Source organism: Tachyglossus aculeatus, chromosome 1, assembly GCF_015852505.1.
Source record: "Tachyglossus aculeatus isolate mTacAcu1 chromosome 1, mTacAcu1.pri, whole genome shotgun sequence".
Classification (NCBI taxonomy): domain Eukaryota; kingdom Metazoa; phylum Chordata; class Mammalia; order Monotremata; family Tachyglossidae; genus Tachyglossus; species Tachyglossus aculeatus.
In genome coordinates, this window is record NC_052066.1 from 115,074,413 (window position 1) to 115,098,443 (window position 24,031).

Here is a 24,031-nt window from a genome sequence, read left to right on the forward strand (position 1 = left end):
ACATGACCTGGCGAGGAAAAGATTCTGCGACAGCGATATGAAATAGTTAAATCAAGAGATTTAGGCAACCCTTGATAGGCATCGAGAAGCAGCATGTCCTAGTGGAAAGAGCACGGGCTTGGGAGTCAGAAGGACCTGGGTTCTGATCCTGGCTCCACCACTTCTCTGCTGTGTGACCTTGGGCAGAATCACTTGGCTTCTCTGGGCCTCAGTTCCCTCATCTGTAAAATGGGCGTTAAGACTACGAGCCCTATGTGGGACGGGGACGGTCTCCAAACTTTATCTTTGCTCTACACCAGCAGAGCAGTGCCAGCGCTTAGAATTGTGCTTTGCACACACTAAGCGCTCAACAACTGCCCTCATTATTATAGTAGGTGCTTAACAAATTCTGTTATTATAATTATCATTTATATTTTATCTTTTAGACTGTGAGATGATTTATATTTTCCATTTGAGGCTGATTTTTGGCAAGTGCGCATAGATTCTGAAAAATGTGGTACATTGCTCAGCAACTTGAGGAAGAGTAAGGCCTAGCAATTACATTGAGCGTCTTGAATAAAAATACCTTAAGAAGTTCTTGGAATTGATCACAATTTAGTAGAGACACTGTCTCCATTGTACTTATATGCCTGTGACATAGTTGCATATTCTCCTGTTTCTTAGGGACAACATCTTGAAATGAACAGCATTAGGGATTTGAGAACTAATATCATATAATAATGATAATAATAATAATAATAATAATGATGGCATTTATTAAGCGCTTACTATGTGCAAAGCACTGTTCTAAGCGCAGGGGAGGTTACAAGGCAATCAGGTTGTCCCTCGGGGGACTCACAGTCTTCACCCCCATTTTACAGATGAGGGAACTGAGCGCTTAGTACAGTGCTCTGCACACAGTAAGCGCTCAATAAATACGATTGATTGATCTTCTTTATGTTCTGTAAGCAGCAACAGAAGCCATTTTAAGTGCCCATGTTGTGCCATTATAAAATGACATTGAATTCTTTGCCCTTAGAGAGATTCTTAGACTGTAAGCTTATTGTGGGCAGGGAACATGTCTGCTAACTCTGTTGTATTCCAGTCCCCCAGCGCTTAGTACAGTGCTCGGCACATAGTAAGTGCTCCGTGAATGCCACCGTTTGATCATAGGGGATAGAATCAATACAGTAAGGAGTGGGTCACAGATTGGAGAATGGCTGGTATCAATCAATCAATCAATCAATCAATCAATCGTATTTATTGAGCGCTTACTATGTGCAGAGCACTGTACTAAGCGCTTGGGAAGTACAAATTGGCATCACATAGAGACAGTCCCTACCCAACAGTGGGCTCACAGTCTAAAATGGGGAGACAGAGAACAGAACCAAACATACCAACAAAATAAAATAAGTAGGATAGAAATGTACAAGTAAAATAAATAAATAAATAAATAAATAGAGTAATAAATATGTATCAGACACAGAAAGTAGCCTGGAAAATTTTGCTCTTAAGCCTTCCTTATCGGTTCCCCGTGAATATTTATCATTTGAAATGAATAAGAGCGCTGTATAATTTCAAGGTATTATTCCAGTGTCGTCACTTGCTTTACCTTCCTTTCTTTTATGAAATTCTTGTACAGGATGGGATTTTTAAAATGAGCCTTTCCCCCGATGGAACCCTCCTGGCCGCCATTCATTTCTCAGGGAAGCTGAGCGTCTGGGCCATTCCGTCTCTCAAACAACAAGGTGAATGGAAGCAGAGTGAGCAGGTAGGTGGGGGCGGCTTTGGAATAATATCTGAGCATTTTCCCGTTTTGAGACTAGGAAGAAGTCAGCAGGAATTTCTCATTTGTCAGATCAGTGCACTGTGAATCCATTCAGTTGGGTAGGGACCGTCTCTATATCATCATCATCAATCGTATTTATTGAGCGCTTACTATGTGCAGAGCACTGTACTAAGCGCTTGGGAAGTACAAATTGGCAACATATAGAGACAGTCCTTACCCAACAGTGGGCTCACAGTCTCTATATGTTGCCGACTTTTACTTCCCAAGCGCTTAGTACAGCGCTCTGCACACAGTAAGCGCTCAATAAATACGATTGATTGAAGGAATGAATCCTAGAGTTATCGTTGAAGGTACACTGACACAATCAGTCAATCAATCAGGGATGTTTATTGAAAACTTATTATGTGCAGAGCTCTGTACTAAACACTTAGAAGAATTCAATTGACAGAGTTGGTAGACGTGTTCCCTGCCCACAGCAAGCTTTCACTGTGCCCCCCTCTAGACCGTGAGCTCGTTGTGGGCAGGGAATGTGTCCGTTTGAAGAGAAGCAGCGTGGCTCAGTGGAAAGAGCCCGGGCTTTGGAGTCAGAGGTCATGGGTTCAAATCCTGGCTCCGCCACTCAGCTGTGTGACTCTGGGCAAGTCACTTAACTTCTCTGTGCCTCAGTTATGTCACCTGGAAAATGGGGATTAAGACTGTGAGCCCCCCGTGGGGCGACCTGGTCACCTTGTAACCTCTCCAGTGCTTAGAACAGTGCTTTGCACATAGTAAGCGCTTAATAAATGCCATCATTATTTATTTATTATTTAAGCTCACTGTGGGCAGGTAATGTGTCCGTTTGTTGTTATATTGTATTCTCCCAAGTGCTTAGTGGGACGACCTGATCGTCACCTTGAAACCACCCCAGCGCTTAGAACAGTGCTTTGCACATAGTAAGCGCTTAATAAATGCCATCATTATTATTATCATCATTATTATATCGTACCAAGCTCCTAGTACAATGCTGTACGCACAGTAAGGGCTTAATAAATATGATTGAGTTAATGAATGAATAGAGCTGACGAGGCCCTAAAGCATTTTGGAAAGAACGGGTGAGAAGTGGTACGGTGCGTTGCAAACGGTAAGTGCTCAATAGATAGGATTGATTGAATTTCGAAACGGAGCGGCCCTGTAGGACCAGCCCTGTCCCCCTTTTACTCAGTATCCCCATCTGACCTCTTGTAAAGAGGGAGCTCCGCCTGTCTGTGACCCTGCCTTCATCCTCTTTCTGTCCAAAGACGGGGCTCTTTACCAAGTACCTGGTGATTTGTAGGAATGGCCGAACGTGTACACCTTCCATCCGATTGCTGTCAAGTTTTCCTTTTCCTTTCCCTAATCGAACATGCCAATAATAATAATGGTAATAATGATGGCATTTATTAAGCGCTTACTATGTGCAAAACACTGTTCTAAACACCGGGGAGGTTACAGGGTGATCACGTTGTCCCACGGGGGGCTCACAGTCTTCATCCCCATTTTCCAGATGAGGGAACTGAGGCCCAGAGAAGTGAAGTTATTTGCCCAAAGTCACACAGCTGACAATTGGCAGGGCTGGGATTTGAACCCATGACCTCTGACTCCAAAGCCTGGGCTCTTTCCACTGAGCCACGCTGCTTCTCCTCAGAAGAAGCGGACGAAACTAAGATGCAAGTCCTCAGGGAGTCCTCAGTTCATAAGGCGGTTGAGTTTCGGGTGCCCTGAAATTGATAGCGACTTTGTCTCAGTTAAGGACCAAGCATTATACGTGGCTGTTATTGAAAATATCCGCTCTCAGTAAACCAGGGGTGGCTAAATTGTAGCTCTCCAGCCGAACTGCTGCTCTTCTCCACCTGCTCTGCAACTTTTTTTTTTAAAAATTATATTTGTTAAGTGCTTGTTATGTGCCAGGCATTGTACTAAAGCACTGGGCTCAGTGCAGCGTGGCTCAGTGGAAGCAGCGTGGCTCAGTGGAAAGAGCACAGGCTTGGGAGTCAGAGGTCATGGGTTTGAATCCCAGCTCCGCCGCTTGTCAGCTGTGTGACCTCGGGCAAGCCACTTAACTTCTCTGGGCCTCAGTTACCTCATCTATAAAATGGGGATTAAGACTGTGAGCCCCACCAGGGACAACCTGAACACCTTGTTTCCCCCCCAGCGCTTAGAAAAGTGCTTTGCACATAGTAAGCGCTTAACAAATATCATCATTATTATTATTATTATACAAGCTGATCAGGTTGGACCCAGCTCCTGACCCACTTTGGGCTCCCAGTCTTAATCCCCATTTTCCAGATGAGGGAACTGAGGCACAGAGACTTGCACAAGGTCACACAGCAGACAAGCGGCTTAGAACCGAGGTCCTTCTTACTCCTAGGCCTGTGCTCTGCCCACTGGGTCACGCTGCTTCTCAGTGGGCACAATTCTCCCCATTGTGCACTTGAGAAAACTGAAGCCCAGTGGGGTAAGAGGGAGGCGTCCATGCGGGTATCAGCCTCCTCTCCGATCTCCCATCCTCTTGTCTCTCCCCACTTCAATCCATACTTCACGCCGCTGCCCAGATTGTCTTTGTCCAGAAACGCTCTGGATATGTTACTCCCCTCCTCAGAAATCTCCAGTGGCTACCAATCAACCTGCACATCAGGAAGAAACTCCTCACCCTGGGCTTCAAGGCTGTCCATCACCTCGCCCCCTCCTACCTCACCTCCCTTCTCTCCTTCTACAGCCCAGCCCGCACCCTCCGCTCCTCCGCCGCTAATTTCCTCACTGTACCTCGCTCTCGCCTGTCCCGCCATCGACCCCCGGCCCACGTCCTCCCCCGGGCCTGGAATGCCCTCCCTCTGCCCATCCGCCAAGGTAGCTCTCTTCCTCCCTTCAAGGCCCTACTGAGAGCTCACCTCCTCCAGGAGGCCTTCCCAGACTGAGCCCCTTCCTTCCTCTCCCCCTCCTCCCCCTCTCCACCCCCCCATCTTACCTCCTTCCCTTCCCCACAGCACCTGTATATATATATATATATGTTTGTACATAGTTATTACTCTATTTATTTTACTTGTACATATCTATTCTATTTATTTTATTTTGTTAATATGTTTGGTTTTGCTCTCTGTCTCCCCCTTCTAGACTGTGAGCCCACTGTCGGGTAGGGACCGTCTCTATATGTTGCCAACTTGTACTTCCCAAGCGCTTAGTACAGTGCTCTGCACACAGTAAGTGCTCAATAAATACGATTGATGGATTGATTGATTGTTGGGTAGGGACCGTCTCTATATGTTGCCAACTTGTACTTCCCAAGCACTTAGTACAGTGCTCTGCACACAGTAAGCACTCAATAAATACGATCGATTGATTGATTGATTGATTGGTGGAAGTGAGGGCGGGCGGGGCGCACCCACAAGGTTGAGACGAGCTAAGAGATGGAGGCTTTAGTATTTATCATTTTGCTGTGTTGGGCGGGGGCAGTGGCTCTGCCCACGTGGGCCCAGGCTGGAGAGCAGGTTAACGTCCAGCCCCCAGCCCCTTCCTCCAGCCCCAACTGCCAGTCACCACCACCATCATCAATCGTATTTATTGAGCGCTTACTATGTGCAGAGCACTGTACTAAGCACTTGGGAAGTACCACCATCACCATCTTCTCCATACCTCCCCTTCCCCCTTCCTAACCCCGGGAATGTCTGATCCCTGCCACCCCTCATCTCCTTCTTTCCTCTCACCTTAACATCGCCTGGTGATTTGTGGGAATGGCCGAATGTACCAGCACTGTACACCTTCCATCCAATTGTTGTCAAGTTTTCCTTTTCCTTTCCCTAATCAAACATGCCAATAATAATAATAATGATATCATTTATTAAACGCTTACTATGTGCAGAGCACTGTTCTAAGTGCTGGGGAGGTTACAAGGCGATCAGGTTGTCCCACGGGGGGCTCACAGTCTTCATCCCCGTTTGACAGATGAGGTAACTGAGGCCCAGAGAAGTGAAGTGACTTGCCCAAAGTCACACAGCTGACAAGCGGCGGAGCCGGGATTAGAACCCACAACCTCTGACTCATTCATTCATTCATTCAATCGCATTTTATCGAGCGCTTACAGTGTGCAGAGCACTGTACTAAGCGCTTGGGAAGTACAAGTTGGCAACATATAGCGACGGTCCCTACTCAGCATTCATTCAATCATTCAATCGTATTTATTGAGCGCTTACTGTGTGCAGAGCACTGTACCAAGCGCTTGGGAAGTCCAAGTTGGCAACATATAGCGACGGTCCCTACTCAGCATTCATTCAATCATTCAATCGTATTTATTGAGCGCTTACTGTGTGCAGAGCACTGTACCAAGCGCTTGGGAAGTACAAGTTGGCAACATCTAGAGACGGGCCCTACCCACCAGCGGGCTCACAGTCTAGACTCCTAAACCCGGGCTCTTTCCACTGAGCCACACGGCTTCTCTTGAGCAGTTAAATGCTTAAACGTTCCAGTTAAATGCGTTTTTTACGATCAGTCTGCGACTCTCAGCCGCAGTGTGTTTTTCGTCTCACGGCTCTTCAGTTCCTGAGACTTTGCCACCCCCGGTGTAGAATGTAGCTGTAGAAAAACCAGGTCTCCACCTATTCTCTGTCTGAGCTTCAGATAAACGTGGTAAATGAACCAAACTTGACAAAGTATTTAAATGGCTTATAAAGTCGGTCCCCTGTTCTAATGGATGGGCCGAGTGGCAAAATCTTTTTTTTTTTTTTTTTTGCATTTGTTAAGCGCTTACTATGTGCAAAGCACTGTTCTAAGCGCTGGGGAGGATACAGGGTGATCAGGTGGTCCCACGTGGGGCTCACAGTCTTCATCCCCATTTTACAGATGAGGTAACTGAGGCCCAGAGAAGTTAAGTGACTTGCCCAAGATCACACAGCAGACATGTGGCGGAGTCAGGATTCGAACCCATGACCTCCGACTCCAAAGCCCGTTCTCTTTCCACTGAGCCACGCTGCTTCTCAAAATCTTCTTTTGAAGATTTTTGAAAACCTTCAAAAATGTGCTTTTGGCCCTTTTTTTCTGTCTTCTTAAATTGTAGTATTTTCATTTTTCTGAGTGTTTCTGTTACAAAATACCCATTAAAATAACTTGTTTCGACTTCTGTACATCTTTTAGACTGTGAGCCCGCTGTTGGGTAGGGACTGTCTCTCTGTGTTGCCAACTTGTACTTCCCAAGCGCTTAGTACAGTGCTCTGCACACAGTAAGCGCTCAATAAATACGATCAATTGATTGATTGATCTTAGTTTTTGAAATGCATGGTGTGTAAAAGTCTAATGAGTCTAATAAGGGAACTCTTCTGATTAAAAAAACTCCAGCGTTTGTCTGTTGCAAGAATATATTTTAAATTACTGTTATTCTAGTTGGCTTTCAAGAACTACTTAGGTTGTTAGTCAGTTGCCGTGGTACAAATAGGGAAAGAGAAGGACAGGACAGTGATAGAAGAAATAAAGGGACAAATGGAGCCAAATTCTGAGGTAGTGAGCAAGGGAAAACACAAAAAAACCCTGATTTTTACTAAAGGCCTCAGATTTTGGTGTGTGTGTGTTTGGAGTGTAATTTCTTATAAGGAGGTGTTTTACCTTTTCAAACTAATTCCTACTTCTGTTGTCATTTCCAGCTCTTGTGTAACTTCCACAGGTCGTACGTTGTGATTTAGTACTTTGTACAATCTAATGATTGAATCCCACAAAAACAGTTGTAGAAGTGCCTATTCTACTTGCTACCCCTAGTTTGAATTGATTTAATCTCTCAGCTTTTGGAGTGTATGAAAATCCATCTGCTCCAGCAATCTGTTCATTATTATGTTTTGTTCATGATTTAAGGCAATGAAATCCACATAAACTGTCATTTATAAAATTTTCCCATCCAGTTGTTGTGTTTGTGATTCATTCCCTTCTCTAATAAATGTAGTTTATTAAGCTTGTAATAGCTAATTCCCTGAAAATGATTTGAAGCATTTTACTTTATGTAACCAAATGAATCCTCAAACGAAATGATTTTATGCCACCTCAAATTGAGTTTTCATTCCCAGATTTTTATTTTAATATGTTAGTAGAATCGCAGTTACAAGTTTCTTTTACGCTAGCGTCTTCTGCCTCGTCCGCCGGCAAAGAAAGAAAAAAGGCAATTTAAGAATTTTAGTGGGTGTCAGGTTTGGACTGGGTGGGAGTATCTGGGTATGTTAGGATCCGGAATCCTATTACATTCCCAACACTAATAATAGTGCTATCAATCAATGGCATTTATCAAGCATTTATTGCATGCAGAATACTGCACTAAGCGTTTTTTATGGTACTTAAGCACTCCCTATGTGGCAAGTCCTGTTCTAAACACTGAGGTAGATCCAAATTAATCAGCCTAAATACAGTCCCAATTCCACATGGGGCTCACAGTCTAAGCAGAAGAGTGCTGGATCTCCTATTTGCAATTGAGGAAACTGAGGCATAGAGAAGTTAAGTGACTTTCATTCATTCATTCAGTCATATTTATTGAGCGCTTAATGTATGCAGAGCACTGTACTAAGCACTTGGGAAGTACAAATCTGCAATATATAGAGACGGTCCCCAACAATGGGCTTACAGTCTAGAAGGGGGAACTTGGACAAATCCCACTTGGGAGAGTACGGCACAACAAGTAGCTACAGGGAGGAGACAGACATTAATGAATATAATTTAGGTACGGACAAGTACATAAGTACTGATGCTGAGGGTATCAGAGAAGCAGCGTGGCTCGGTGGAGAAGAGCCCGGGCTTTGGAGTCAGAGGTCACGGGTTCAAAGCCCGGCTCTGCCAACTGTCAGCTGTGTGACTTTGGGCAAGTCACTTAACTTCTCTGGGCCTCAGTTACCTCATCTGTAAAATGGGGATTGAGACTGTGAGCCCCACGTGGGACAACCTGATCACCTTGTAACCTCCCCAGCGCTAAGAACAGTGCTTTGCACATAGTAAGTGCTTAATAAATGCCATTAAAAAAAGGGTAACCTTCTCATCCTAATGTTAACCTTCTTGCTCTCGCCCATCTTGCCGCCAACCTCTCAATCACATAATAATAATAAGTATGATGGTATGTGTTAAGCACTTAGTATGTGCAGAGCACTCTTCTAAGTGCTGAATCCTACCTCTGGCTGGCAACACCCTCCCTCCTCTTAATAACAATAGTGATGGTATTTGCTAAGCGTTTATTATGTGCCAAGCACTGTTGTAAGCGCTGGATAGATACAGGGTTATCAGGTTGTCCCACTTGGGGCTCACAGTCTTAATCCCCATTTTACAGATGAGGGAACTGAGGCACAGAGAAATGAAGTGACTTGCACAGAGTCGCACAGCTGATAAGTGGCGGAGCCGGGATTAGAACCCACGACCTCTGTCTCCCAAGCCCGTGCTCTTTCCCCTGAGCCACGTTGCTTCTTGTGAACAGAGAGACAACTGTTCTCTCCTCTTTTAAACTGTGAGCCCACTGTTGGGTAGGGACTGGTCTCTATATGTTGCCAACTTGTAGTTCCCAAGCGCTTAGTACAGTGCTCTGCACATAGTAAGCGCTCAATAAATACGATTGATTGATTGATTATTGAAGACAAATCTCCTCCAAGAAGTCTTCCCTGACTAAGCCCTCCTCTCCTCTTCTCCCACTCCCTTCTGCGTCGACCCGACTTGCTCTCTTCATTCATCCTGACTTGTTCTCTTCATTCATCCTGACTTGTTCTCTTCATTCATACTCCGTCTCATCTCCACAGCACATGCGTATATATCAGTAATTTATTTTTTTATGGTTATTAATGTCCGTCTCCCCCTCTAGGCTGAGGTAGTTGCGGACGGGAATGTGTCTGTTGTTGTATTGTACTTTCCCAAGCAGTTAGTACAGTGCTTTTTATTTATTTATTTATATTTATTACTCTATATTCTTCTTCTTCTTATTATTATTATTACTCTATACTCTATATACATATTTATTACTCTATTTATTTATTTATTTATTTATTTTACTTGTACATTTCTATCCTATTTATTTTATTTTGTTGGTGTGTTTGGTTCTGTTCTCTGTCTTCCCCTTTTAGACTGTGAGCCCACTGTTGGGTAGGGACTGTCTCTATGTGTTGCCAATTTGTACTTCCCAAGCGCTTAGTACAGTGCTCTGCACATAGTAAGCGCTCAATAAATACGATTTATTGATTGATTGCTTTGCACAGAGTAAGCCCTCAGTGAATACGGTTGAATGAATGAATGAGTACTGAGTGGCTAATTGCAGGGTGAATACCCAGTGCCCTGAGGGTACAAATCCAAGTGCACAGATAATGCAGAAGGGAGAGGGAGTTTTGGGAAAAGACGGCTTAATTGGGAAAGGCTGTTGGAGGTGATGGTACATTAATAAGGCTTAGAAGGTGGGGAGAGTGGTCGTCTGGCATATATAGAGGGGAAGGGACTTCCAGTCTAGAGAGAGGATTGTAATAATAATATTTATTAAGCACTTATTGTGTGCAGAGCACAGTACTTAGTGCTGGAAGGCCTTCCCAGACGGAGCCCCTTCCTTCCTCTCCCCCTCGTCCCCCTCTCCATCCCCCCATCTTACCCCCTTCCCTTCCCCACAGCACCTGTATATATGTATATATGTTTGTACATATTTATTACTCTATTTATTTATTTATTTTACTTGTACATATCTATTCTATTTATTGTCTTTTGTTAGTATGTTTGGTTTTGTTCTCTGTCTCCCCCTTTTAGACTGTGAGCCCACTGTTGGGTAGGGACTGTCTGTATATGTTGCCGACTTGTACTTCCCAAGTGCTTAGTCCAGTGATCTGCACACAGTAAGCGCTCAATAAATACGATTGATTGATTGGGAAAGAATATACAGGTGGAAATTAGTCCCTGTCCCTCTGTGGGGGGCTTGCAATCTAAAAATAGAAAGAGGAGAGAGGAGACTGGCGTTAGATATATAAAAAGGGGGAAACACACACTAATTTCCGTGCTTATTATTATTATTATTATAATTGGCATTTGTTAAGCGCTTACTATGTGCAGAGCACCGTTCTAAGCACTGGGGAGGATACAGGGTGATCAGGTTGTCCCACATGATTATTATAATTGGCATTTGTTAAGCGCTTACTACGTGCAAAGCACTGCCCTAAGCGCTGGGGAGGATACAGGGTGATCAGGTTGTCCCACTTGGGGCTCACAATCTTAATCCCCATTATGCAGATGAGGGAACTGAGGCCCAGAGAAGTGAAGTGACTTGCCCAAGATCACACAGCAGACATGTGGCGGAGCCGGGATTCGAACCCATGACCTCTGGCTCCCAAGCCCGTGCTCTTTCCACTGAGCCACGCTGCTCATTATGTCATGCCCTGTATTATAAGCAGTTGGGAGGGTGGCACCCTAAGAAACTTAACACTGTCTGTGTTCCACTTTGGCCTCAAAGTCTAAGAGAGACGGACAACAGGTATTTTCCTCCCATTTTACAGTTGAGGTAACGGAGGCACAGAGTAATTAAGTGTCTTGCCTGAAGTCCACGGCAGGTAAGTGACAAAACTGGGATTAGAACTCAGGGGCTCCAACTCCAAGGCCTTAATGCTGCTTCCTACTGGGAGAAAATTGATCATCGTTTTATTTTCAGTAGATTCAGAGTCCCTCAGAATGGATTTCGTGTCTCTTTTAGAATTCAAAATATTTGGTTTTTTGTTTACACTGGGAAATCATGACTCTCCTTGAAAACTAACTTCATGGACAGTAGATCAAATTAAAACTCAAAAGTCAAAGTGTTTCCAAAGGATACCAATAGGTTACAATGGTTTGTTTCTAATAAATTACGATTTTAACTGGTTTCCTTTTTTAGCCAGGATTTGATGAAATTAATCCCGATTGGAGGATCTTTACAGAAAAAAGAAAGAAAATAAAAGGTGAGCAAAAGGTAAATTCTGTACCACCCCATTATTGACAGTGGCCAAAGTATGGAAGATTTTAATTAGAGCTATATGCCTCGGGAAAGTGTCTGAATTTATGCATCTTTGAATTTGCAGTTAATTCTAGCCAAGAGGAATCAAGATTTGTGACTGTTTCAGATTTTACTAGGAATATGTAATTCTTCTTTGCAACTCATGATGGTTTTGCTTGATTAACTATGATTCTCAAGAGTAAGGGTGGTTCCTCCTCCTTCATTGTTTCGGTTTAGCAGACTGCAAAACCTAGGCTGTGTTCACAAACGTACATGTATGCTTATGTGTACATGCGTGCATATATCAGTCAATCAATCAATCAATCAATTGTATTTATTGAGCGCTTACTGTGAGATAGATTTTATCTTTATTAAAGGTGTCCCCTCCAGGTTGAATAGGATACTGCTGACTGAAATTTTACCTGCATTTCAATAGAGCTAATGAGACTCCATACTCTCCATACTCTGCGCAGGGCTGTCGAGGTCGTCTGTTGACGAGCTGTAGCATTGGTTCCCCACAACGTGTGGCGTCACGTTTGTTTCTCCCTCTTCGTGCCGCAGGCCTTTTGAGGGCTTTGTTCTTAAGAAACCGTATCTAATTGGCACATCTCCTAATTTCCGTAAACCAGAATGGTTTTACCTCTAGAAGCTCATTAAATGCAAGCAAATAACAGATTATCAAGCGCTTAGTACAGTGCTCTGCACACAGTAAGCGCTCAGTAAATACGATTGAATGAATGAATGAATGATCTCACTTCTGCCATGTAGGACTGAGGCTCGTCTGTCGTTCTTGATTGGAGACGCCATCATATATAGTCACACGTGCCCATGTCTAAGTCACCCAGTTAACAGAAAACTGCCCAGTCATTCAGAAGAATGGGGAGTTTCTAGAAATGAGATAGATTTTATCTTTATTAAAGGTGTCCCCTCCAGATTGAATAGGACACTGCTGACTGAAATTTTACCTGCATTTCAATAGAGCTAATGAGTCTCCATACTCTCCATACTCTGCGCAGGGCTGTTGAGGTCGCCTTTTGACGAGCTGTAGCATTGGTTCCCCACAACGTGTGGCATCACGTTTGTTTCCCCCTCTTCGTGCCGCAGGTCTCTTGAGGGATTTGTTCTTAAGAAACCATATCTAATTGGCACATCTCCTAATTTCCGTAAACCAGACTGGTTTTACCTCTAGAAGCTCATTAAGTACAAGCAAATAACAGATTATCAAGCGCTTAGTACAGTGCTCTGCACACAGTAAGCACTCAATAAATACGATTGAATGAATGAATGAATGAATTGTTTTCTTGTCCGTAATTCGATGAGCATATGCTTGTCACCCTGCGCTATGATGAGCTTCACCTGCTCTGAAAATCTAATGCATGGACATATCCTTTTGATGATTAAATATGATGTGTAAGCTTTTCTCCACAGAAATGCTTTTTTAATCCGTTGAATTGTCTTAATCTTAATTTTATTGGGGTGTTAATATTGGACTCTCTCGCTAGCTGTAAGTACTCGGTGAAGTCGTGTGCTTTACTCAACTGTTTTGCCGAGAAGGGGTACCAACCACTCATGTTGGAATGTTTTGTTAATCAATCAATCAATCGTATTTATTGAGCGCTTACTGTGTGCAGAGCACTGTACTAAGCGCTTGGGAATTACAAGTTGGCAACATATAGAGGCAGTCCCGACCCAACAGTGGGCTCACAGTCTAAAAGTGGGCTCACAGTCTGATGTGCACATAGCTTTAATTCTATTTGTTCTGACGATTTTGACACCTGTCTACATGTTTTGTTTTGTTGTCCGTCTCCCCCTTCTAGACTGTGAGCCCGTTGTTGGGTAGGGACCGTCCCTATATGTTGGCGACTTGTACTTCCCAAGCGCTTAGTCCAGTGCTCTGCACACAGTAAGCACTCAATAAATATGATTGAATGAATGAATGAGTAGTTTTCTCATGGCTTTGTTATTTATTCAGGTATATTGCTTTGCATCTGTCTCAGTACATAAAAATGTAAGATAAATCAATTATAGAAAATTTAATATTGGTTATGCTTGTTTAACTCCACCTGCTTTTCCTTTTCCTGCTTCTTTAAGGGCCCACATTGAGAACACATAATGCTGCACTCTCTGTGCCCAATGCCCATTCATTCATTCATTCAATCGTATTCATTGAGCGCTTACTGTATGCAGAGCACTGTACTAAGCGCTTGGGAAGTACAAGTTGGCAACATATAGAGACGGTCCCTACCCAACAGTGGGCTCACAGTCTAGAAGGGGGAGAAGAAGCTTTATATCGTGCTCTATCCCAATAGGATCATGTCGTCAGAAGGACATCTCCTAATTCCCTCATGAAAACATTCAGTATGGCAAAACTCAGGCATACTTCATTCGTTTCATTTCAGGGATTAATGTCTATCTTTTTCCCCCCCTCTCTTTAGATAAAGAGTCCTTTTACCCACTCATTGATGTAAATTGGTGGTCCGATAATGCAGTGATCTTGGCTCGCTGCTCAGGTGCTTTAACTGTGTCATCGGTGAAAACCTTGAAGAATTTATTGGGGAAGTCATGTGAATGGTTTGAAACCTCCCCACAGGTCACCGCGTCTCATGAAGGAGGCTTTTTAAGCCTAGAGGTAATTTTGATCCTTCCAAAACAACTTAAAATATAATAGTAATCGATATGTGGAAAGAAAAGCAAATGTGTGTTGGCTTCAGAGAACCTTTTAACTTCTTTGTAGTTTTTGAAATCAGTCTTCTTAGAGAGTTTCCTCAGTTATTGCCATAAGAGGAATTCGTTGTCAGAGAGAGGGAGTCACAGTTCGGCAGAGACAGAACGGGAGAAAAATTAAGAGAGGGATAAAGGTGGAAAGACATGGAGGCACAAAAACTCCAAGGAAATGAGAATATTTTAAAATAGCACGAATGTTTTATAGATTTCTTTTTAGTATTTCATCGTTAACCAGATTTTAATATGTTACATCCACCGTAATATTGTTGTGAAGGCACATAGTCACAACATTTTCTTTGAGAACCACGAGACAAGTGGCTTAAATATATTTTAATGACCTCCTGTGGAGAAAAGGAAATAAGTAGCATTTTTTTTTTCAATGAGAACAATGTACTATGGGGGTCCAGTAGTTACAGGAGCCCCAGTGGGCATAACAGTAGTATTTCCCAGCCTTCGTGTAACAGTTTATATTTTTCCAAAGTACTTTCGCATCAGTTATTTCATTTTAACCTCACAACTTCCCTGGGAGATTAGGGAGCAGCAGGTCTGCTGTGTGACCTTGGCCACGTCATTTCACTTTTCAGCGATTCAGTTCCCTCATCTGTAAAATGGCAGTTGAGACTGGGAGCCCCAAGTGGGACAGGGACTGTGTCCAACCCGATTTACTTGGATCCAGAGTTTAGTACAGTGCCTGGTACATAGTAAGCGCTGAGCAAATACTACATTTGATTGTCCCCATTGTATAGGTGAGGAAACTGAAGTGCAAAGTCACCCAGCAGGCCAGTGGCAGACCCGGGATTAGAATTCCTGTTTCCAGACTAGTGATCACTTAACAAAGCGCTTAACAAATACCATTATTATTATTATTATTATTATTATTATTATTATTATTATTATCTCTCCATTAGACGATGCTGGTGTACGTCAGAGTCACTGAGCCACTGGTGACCCTTTATAGGGTCCTTGGCTCCTTTGAAGGTTGGGATCTACCCAGTTTCTAAATCTTTCACATGTTTGGAGTTCAGGCGGTTCAAGTTTTCTCATCCTTAAAGAGCTCTAAGCAGTTTCAGTCTTTTCTTGTGGCTTTCCTGAAAGTGCGGAGTTGTTAATCCTGTAGAAAGTTCATATCGGTGCAAGAATTTTTTTTTTTAAATTGATTTACAGTGGATTTACAGCTGGTGCAGTATGAAAAAAGGACATCTGTGACTTAAAAATAAACTTAAGCATTTAATTTTTTTGTACATTGAAAAGGACACAAATGAGCCAGAAACTCTCATCTTGATGCTTAGTTACATTTTCGGCTTAATGCAAGCATCCAAATACTTCTTTTCCCCCAAATCTATGTGAGCTGATAGATTTCTATCTATAGAAATCTACAGATTTCTCATAGAAGTGAAATATTCGTAAATCAATATGTGGCAAGTTAAATATCCAATTATAAAATTAAAAGTATCTGTAGAAGTTAGACTGTATATATAAATATACGTATAACGATCAATGGTATTTATTGAGCACTTTTTTATGCTATTTGTTAAGCACTAACTATCTGTCAGGCATTGTACTAAGCCCTAGGACATATCCACAAACCATTCAGTGGTATTTCTTGAGTGCATACTCTGTGCCCAGCACAAGAATATACAAGATTATTATATCTTTATTGTACAAGATAATCAGGTTGTACACATAATAATAATAATAATAATAATGTATTTGTTAAGCACTTACTCTGTGCAAGCACGGTTCTAAGCACTGGAGTGGATACAAGGTAATCAGGTTGTCCCATGTGGGGCTCATAGTTTTAATCCCCATTTTACAGATGAGGTCACTGAGGCACAGAGAAGGGAAGTGACTTGCCCAGGATCACACAGCAGACAAGTGGTGGAGCCAGCATTAGAACCCAGGTCCTTTTGACTTCCAAGCTCGTGCTCTGTCCACCAGGCCATACTGTTTTTTACTATATTCAAAGCCCTGTACTAAGTACATGAGAGAGTACGATACAACTGAGTCAGTAGACATGTTTCCTGTCCATATATTGAGCGCACAGTATATATATAGAGACAGACATTAATATTAACAGTTTAGATATATTTGTAAAGATAAAAACAATTCCTTCAGTACATTTTTTCTTTTTAACCATTTAACCCTCTCGTAGGTAGCAAGCACTCAATCCGTGAAATAATTAAAATCAGCATTTTTAATTACTCACCCCACTTAGTTATCACAGTGCACAGTTCATATTATTCAATCAATCAATCAATCGTATTTATTGAGCACTTGCTGTGTGCAGAGCACTGTACTAAGCGCTTGGGAAGTACAAGTTGGCAACATATAGAGACGGTCCCTACCCAACAGTGGGCTCACAGTCTGAAAGGGGGAGACAGAGAACAAAACCAAACATACTAACTAAATAAAATAAATAGAATAGATACGTACAAGTAAAATAAATAGAGTAATAAATACGTACAAACATATATGCATATATACAGGTGCTGTGAGGAAGGGAAGGAGGTAAGATGGGGGGGATGGAGAGGGGGACGAGGGGGAGAGGAAGGAAGGGGCTTAGTCTGGAAAGGCCTCCTGGAGGAGGTGAGCTTTGTTATTATATTTAAGTGCTTACTATGTACCAAGCACTGTTCTAAATTCCATGGTATATACAAGGTAATCAGGTTGGACACAGTCCCTACTTAAACTTTGAGCCCCATGTGGGACAGGGACTGAGTAGGAGGGGACAGACATGGAATCCCCATTTGACAGTTGAGGACACTTAACCACAGAGAATTATAATGATGGTATTTGTTAAGCGCTTACTATGTTCCAAGCACTGGGGTAGATACAAGGTAATTAGGTCGTCCCACGTGGGGCTCACAGTCTTAATCCCCATTTTACAGCTGAGGCAGCTGAGGCCCAGAGAAGTTAAGTGACTTGCCCAAAGTCACACAGCTCACAAGTGGCGAAGCTGGGATTAGAACCCATAACCTCCGACTCCCAAGCCCGGGCTCTTTCCACTAAGCCACGCTGCAGTGACTTTACCAAGGTCACTCAGCAGATACCTGGAAGAGCTGGGATCAGGGACCCAGGCCTGTGCTTTTTCCACTAGGCCATGTGGCTTCAGAAGCAGCGTGGCTCAGTGGAAAGAGCCCGGGCTTGGGAATCAGAGGTCATGGGTTCTAATCCCGGGTCCGCCACATGTCTGCCGTGTGACCTTGGGCAAGTCACTTAACTTCTCCGCACCTCAGTTACCTCATCTGTAAAATGGGGATTAAGACTGCGAGCCCCACGTGGAACAACCTGATCACCTTGTATCCCCCCCAGCGCTTAGAACAGTGCTTCACACATAGTAAGCGCTCAACAAATGCCATCATTATTCATTACTATTTATTCATATTATTAAACTAGCATTTTGTTTTGAAGCCAGTGATACCCTTACTCACAAACCATGGATTGTCTTATTCACCAAGGTGTTGTAAAAGTGAATTAAACAGAATTGAAACAAAATGACTCTTTCGATACTGTTCCTGCCATGTTCTTAACTTTGTGAAGTAGAGCAACTTTATCAGTTTTCACCATCATGTCTGCTATTTTAACGTAGTGTGAGATAAAACTGGCTCAAAAAAGATCGCGCTTAGAGAACAGGCCCGGGGACGAGGATGAAGGAGAAGACGACTCTGATTCTGATGAAGAAACTTCGGCGAAGGCCAGGTACTTTGGTTACCTAAAGCAAGGCCTGTACTTTGTGACTGAAATGGAGCGATTTGCTCCTCCTCGAAAGCGTCCCCGCACCGTTACTAAAAACTACCGCCTTGTGAGTCTCAGATCCACCACTCCAGAGGAACTTTACCAGAGGAAGGTGAGCGACTCTTTTTGTCAGCATAAAAACCGAATTAGAAAAGGGGAGGTTTTCTTTTATCTGGAAGAAGAAGATTATCCCTTGCACCTCAGTAGTATTTTTTCAGTCATCATTGTACTATAACAGGAAGTTTATAAATGTCATATCGAGTATTGACATAAGCAGCAGGAAGGGCAAAGAATATTTTTTGGAAGTGGGTTACTCTTCAAGGACCAGCGCTTAGAACAGTGCTTTGCACATAGCGCTTAACAAATGCCATCATTATTATTATTATTATAAGAGAGCATAGCTGGAGAAGAACTCTTTATTATCTAAGAGAGATGAATCCTTTCATGTATGCAGTTTCTATGCTTCACCTTATGCAAACTTCTGCTGCATTTTGGGGGAGTTCTTTATTGCTTGCTTGAAGGAGCATTGTTTGGGTTTGGGGAAGGTAGAGAGGAGGGGCAATAAAAAGTCAGCATATTTTTGTTGGTGGAGGAAGCAAAAGATTTTGGGCAAAATAGGTTCTTTCATTATTTACGGATTCAACGGCTCAAGCTTAAATTTGAATTAACCTGGAAGTGTTGCGAGTTGGTAAAATAAAAGTTAGGGGGACATTCTTCTGACTGAACTTGTGAGAATGCTTTTGCTTCAGAGTGACCTAATGGGTCATATATTGATGAAGTGTACTTTGTTCCTAATTTTATTGTCAAAGATTGATAACGAAGAATACAGCGAGGCATTGTCTTTGGCTCATACCTATGGCCTCGATACTGATCTTGTCTATCAGCGGCAGTGGAGGAAATCAACAGTTAACGTTGCTTCTATTCAGGATTATTTGGTACGTTTGAAATTCATTTTATTGCGTGTGTCTAAACTCTTAACAGTCTGTATTGTGTATTACTATACTATACATAGCAAAGGCAGTCTGCTAGACTGGAAAAGTTGTTCTTATTTTGCTCTATAGCTTATTAGAAAAATGCAATTAATTAGAAAAGGCTCTCCCAATATATCTAATTTTTATTTCATGACAAACTCTGATACATAAATAATACTTAAAGAAGAAATGTTTTCAATTCACGTAATGCCAAGAAGTTCAAGATAATCAAGTAATATAAATGCTCCAGTTGGATTTATTCTTAAATCAATGATTTTTTCAGAAAATTGCTATTTGTTCTTTGACATTGTCTGTAAAACAAAAAGGTAAAGTGTTTTTGCAACTTAAGAACAACTTAATTTGTTTAACTTTTCACTACACCTAGTTTTCATATAAGGTGGAGTTATGTTCTTGCAAAGCTTCGTCTTAAAGACAGTTCGCTTGGAAATTCTCCCCTCCATTGCTGTCCGTATATGACCATTTCTTCTGATGCCAGAGCATCCTGAATCTGAATAAACGTGGGTTGCCAGATGAACATTCATTCCCTAATTCCCTAGCAATAATGTAGCCAAAGCTTGTAGTGAAAACATGCATTGTGGAAAAAGCTTTGTGTACTCCCAAGTTGTGCATGCATATTTTATTTCTAACTAATCAATCAATCAGTCGTATTTATTGAGCGCTTACTATGTGCAGAGCACTGTACTAAGCGCTTGGGAAGTCCAAGTTGGCAACATATAGAGACAGTCCCTACCCGACAGTGGGCTCACAGTCTAAAAGGGGGAGACAGAGAACAAAACCAAACATACTAACAAAATAAATATAATAGAGATGTACAAGCAAAATAAATAAATAAATAAATAGAGTAATAAATATGTACAAACATATATACATATATACAGTTATGATATTAGTTATATCATAACTAATGATTAAATATATTGCTTATTGCTTCACTGGACTGGATGGGTAACCGAATCTTAACGCGTTGCCTGATAGTTTCGAACTAAACTCAGATATTAAACGTGCTTCAGAGAGAAATTCCGTCTAGTCAGTTCTGCTATAACTTGTTTCATTACACTCTTCGAATATTCTGTGATGGGAGAATTAGGGAATGTTCTTCTCACTCACTGCCATTAAGAAAAAAGAGAGAGACATCCAGGTTGCCAACTTGTACTTCCCAAGCGCTTAGTACAGTGCTCTGCCCACAGTAAGCGCTCAATAAATGCGATTGATTGATTGATTGATTGCCTGAGTGTGTTCTGGTAAAGCAAGATGCACATTCTCTCAAGTAGATTTTGTGGGCGCAGGTGAGTGGTGTCGGCTAAGATGTGATGCTGCTGTTCGTCCCAGTGTCTTCCTCAGGCTGTACTAGATAGTCCTTTCTGTCTTTGAGGTTTCAGACCCTTACAGTGTTTAATATCATAAAATAAAAGACAGCGAGGATGTAGGGCATTCTGATAGTGACGGACACAATAATCAATCAAGCAATCAATCATATTTATTGAGCGCTTACTATGTGCAGAGCACTGTACTAAGCGCTTGGGAAGTACAAATTGGCATCACATAGAGACAGTCCCTACCCAACAGTGGGCTCACAGTCTAAAAGGGGGAGACAGAGAACAGAACCAAACATACCAACAAAATAAAATAAGTAGGATAGAAATGTACAAGTAAAATAAATAAATAAATAAATAAATAGAGTAATAAATATGTACAACCATATATACATATATACAGGTGCTGTGGGGAAGGGAAGGAGGTAAGATGGGGGGATGGAGAGGGGGACGAGGGGGAGAGGAAAGAAGGGGCTCAGTCTGGGAAGGCCTCCTGGAGGAGGTGAGCTCTCAGCAGGGCCTTGAAGGGAGGAAGAGAGCTAGCTTGGCGGATGGGCAGAGGACTTTGTATCCTAAAAAAAGCATTTGTCATGGTTGTATCTTTGAATAGAGAATGTGTCTGCCAGCCCTATTTTATTGTACTGTCCCGAGTGCCTAGTACAGTGCTCTGCACATAGTAAGTGCTCAATAAATACCATTGATTGACTGATCGATATACTATGGGTTATGGGTTCTAATCCCGGCTCTGCCACTTGTCTGCTGGGTGACCTTGGGTAAATCACTTCACTTCTCTGGGCCTCAGTTACCTCATCTGTGAAATGGGGAGTGAAACTGTGAGCCCCATGTGGGACAGGGACTGTGTCCAACCCGATTTGCTTGCATCCACCCCAGTGCTTAGTACAGTGCCTGGCATATAGCTAGCTCTCTTCCTCCCTTCCAAGCCCTACTGGGAGCTCACCTCCTCCAGGAGGCCTTCCCAGACAGAACACCCTCCTTCCTCTCCCCCTCCTCCTCCTCCCCATCCCCCGCCTTACCTCCTTCACCTCCCTACAGCACCTGTATATATATATATGTATATATGTTTGTACATATTTATTACTCTATTTTACTTGTACATATTTATTCTATTTATTTTGTTAATATGTTTTGTTGTCTGTCTCCCCATTCTAGACTGTGAGCCCACTGTTGGGTAAGGACCGTGTCTATATGTTGCCAACTTGTACTTCCCAAGCGCTTAGTACAGTGCTTTGCACACAGTAAGTGCTCAATAAATACAATTGAATGAATGAATGTAGTATGCACTTAACAGATGCCGTAATAATAATAATAATAATAATATTAGTAGTAGTAGTAGTAATAATAATGATGATGGTATTTGTTAAGCGCTTACTATGTGCAAAGCACTACTCTAAGCACTGGGGAGGTTACAAGGTGATCAGGTTGTCCCATGGGGGCTTACAGTTTTAATCCCCATTTTACAGATGGGTAACTGAGGCACAGAGAAGTTAAGTGACTTGCCCAAAGTCACATAACTGACAACCGGTGGAGTCGGAACTTGAACCCATGACCTCTGACTCCAAAGCTCGGGCTCTTTCCACTGAGCCACGCTGTAGTAGCAGTGATGTTTATTGAGGGCGTATTTCGTGCTAGCAATTGAATACAAAATAAGGCAGTTCAAACATGGTCCCTGTGCTGGAAGGATCAGGGATCATGTTTGAACACTCAGTAATTGGGGTGGGGGGGCGACAGACATGTAAAGGAGATAAGGGCACTATGAAACAGCATGGACAGTGAGAGTACTTAAAAACACTGGTATCAAAAGCCAGGGGACTGAAAAGAAATAAGAGAATATAAGATGGGGTATTTTAAGGGTCTTCCCTGAACCAGACACAATGCTTACTTCTAAATGTCACAGCCCCCGACTTGGCCTCCCCACCCTTGTGTTCTAAAATTACTAAACTTGCTCCAAGTTTGCGGGTTCTGCCGTTCCTGGGCTCGAACTCCCACTGGAAGAGGTTTGTGTTCCCTTGATGAGGGATAGCACCTGTATATATGTATATATGTTTGTACGTATTTATTACTCTATTTATTTGTTTATTTTACTTGTATTTTACTCAGTTCCCTCATCTGTAAAACGGGGATTAAGGCTGTGAGCCCCACGTGGGACAACCTGATCACCTTGTATCCCCCCAGCGCTTAGAACAGTGCTTTGCACATAGTAAGCGCTTAATAAATGCCATTATTATTATTATTATTATTCTATTTATTTTATTTTGTTAGTATGTTTGGTTTGGTTCTCTGTCTCCCCCTTCTAATCAATCAATCAACCAATCGTATTTATTGAGCACTTACTGTGTGCAGAGCACTGTACTAAACGCTTGGGAAGTACAAGTTGGCGACATATAGAGACAGTCCCTACCCAACAGTGGGCTCACAGTCTAAAAGAACATTCATTCCCTAATTCCTTCCTAATTCATTCCTTCTCGACTGTGAGCCCACTGTTGGGTAGGGACCGTCTCTATATGTTGCCAACTTGCACTTCCCAAGCGCTTAGTACAGTGCTCTGCACACAGTAAGCGCTCAATAAATACGATTGATTGATTGATTGATAGGAGGGAGACTGTTTGGAGCTCAAGGAGTCCCTTACCGAGACTGCAGCAGGTGGTGAAATGGCAGCTCCATCACCCTCCTAAGCCATTAATTCCCACTGATTAATAGCTACCATAACTTATTCACAGAACTCAGTTACCTCGTTATAGCTGAAACGATTATACTAATAAAAAAGCTCCAAATTTATATTTCTGATGATGGATCATTAGACAGAAAAGTGGTTTTGAATAATTACATGGGTTCTGCCATTTCTTTTTAATGTTATTTCTGGTCAGTATGTATTTTTTTGCTTTATAAGTTTTATGTTTCAAGGTTACTCAAGATAATGGTATTTATTGAGCCCTTACTGAATGCAGAGCACTGTATTAAGCGCTTGGGAGAGTACAATACGTCACAGTTGGAAGACATGTTTTCTGTCCAAAAGGAATGTACAGCTAGAGGAGATTATAATCATTAAAGTCTTAGTGAAATATCGAAAGCAATTTAATCTGCTTCAGAGACGGCAGTTGTCAGGTTTTAGATCATTAGCTGCCTATCACAAGAAGCGTATGGTACCCAATTTATATTTATTTTGTTGTGTGCAGAGTAAAATAAAGAAGCGGTCTTGGGTTCTTCATGAATGCTTGGAAAGAGTCCCTGAGAATGTGGATGCGGCTAAAGAGTTATTACAGTTTGGTTTAAAAGGCACAGACCTGGAAGCTCTTATAGCAATAGGGAAAGGAGAAGACGGTGGCAGGTAGGTCCAGTCAAATGACGCTTTTCAGCTGCGTTTCATTCATGCTTCAGAGAGAAAAATCACAATTTGGCTTTTGGACTTCGTTCTTAAGGTGATATTTTTCAGAGTTCATCCTCCAAGACACTAGTCCAAATCATCCTTGAAAATTGCTCCGTGCTTATCCTTCATTCAAAGAATAACTCATGTAATTGTTATGTA

The 24,031-nt window shown here is 42.3% G+C and overlaps 1 protein-coding gene across 2 annotated transcripts in view; it reads left to right on the plus strand.

The window, feature by feature from the left end:
* NBAS (NBAS subunit of NRZ tethering complex) overlaps positions 1-24,031 on the plus strand; it is a 352,219-nt gene that overhangs the window by 85,623 nt on the left and 242,565 nt on the right. For both annotated transcript variants that reach the window (XM_038758591.1, XM_038758650.1), the window contains exons 12-17: positions 1,622-1,750; positions 11,625-11,688; positions 14,159-14,352; positions 18,037-18,294; positions 18,992-19,117; positions 23,682-23,833. In XM_038758591.1, coding sequence (XP_038614519.1) covers positions 1,622-1,750; positions 11,625-11,688; positions 14,159-14,352; positions 18,037-18,294; positions 18,992-19,117; positions 23,682-23,833 — 923 coding nt within the window. The remainder of the gene's footprint in view (positions 1-1,621; positions 1,751-11,624; positions 11,689-14,158; positions 14,353-18,036; positions 18,295-18,991; positions 19,118-23,681; positions 23,834-24,031) is intronic.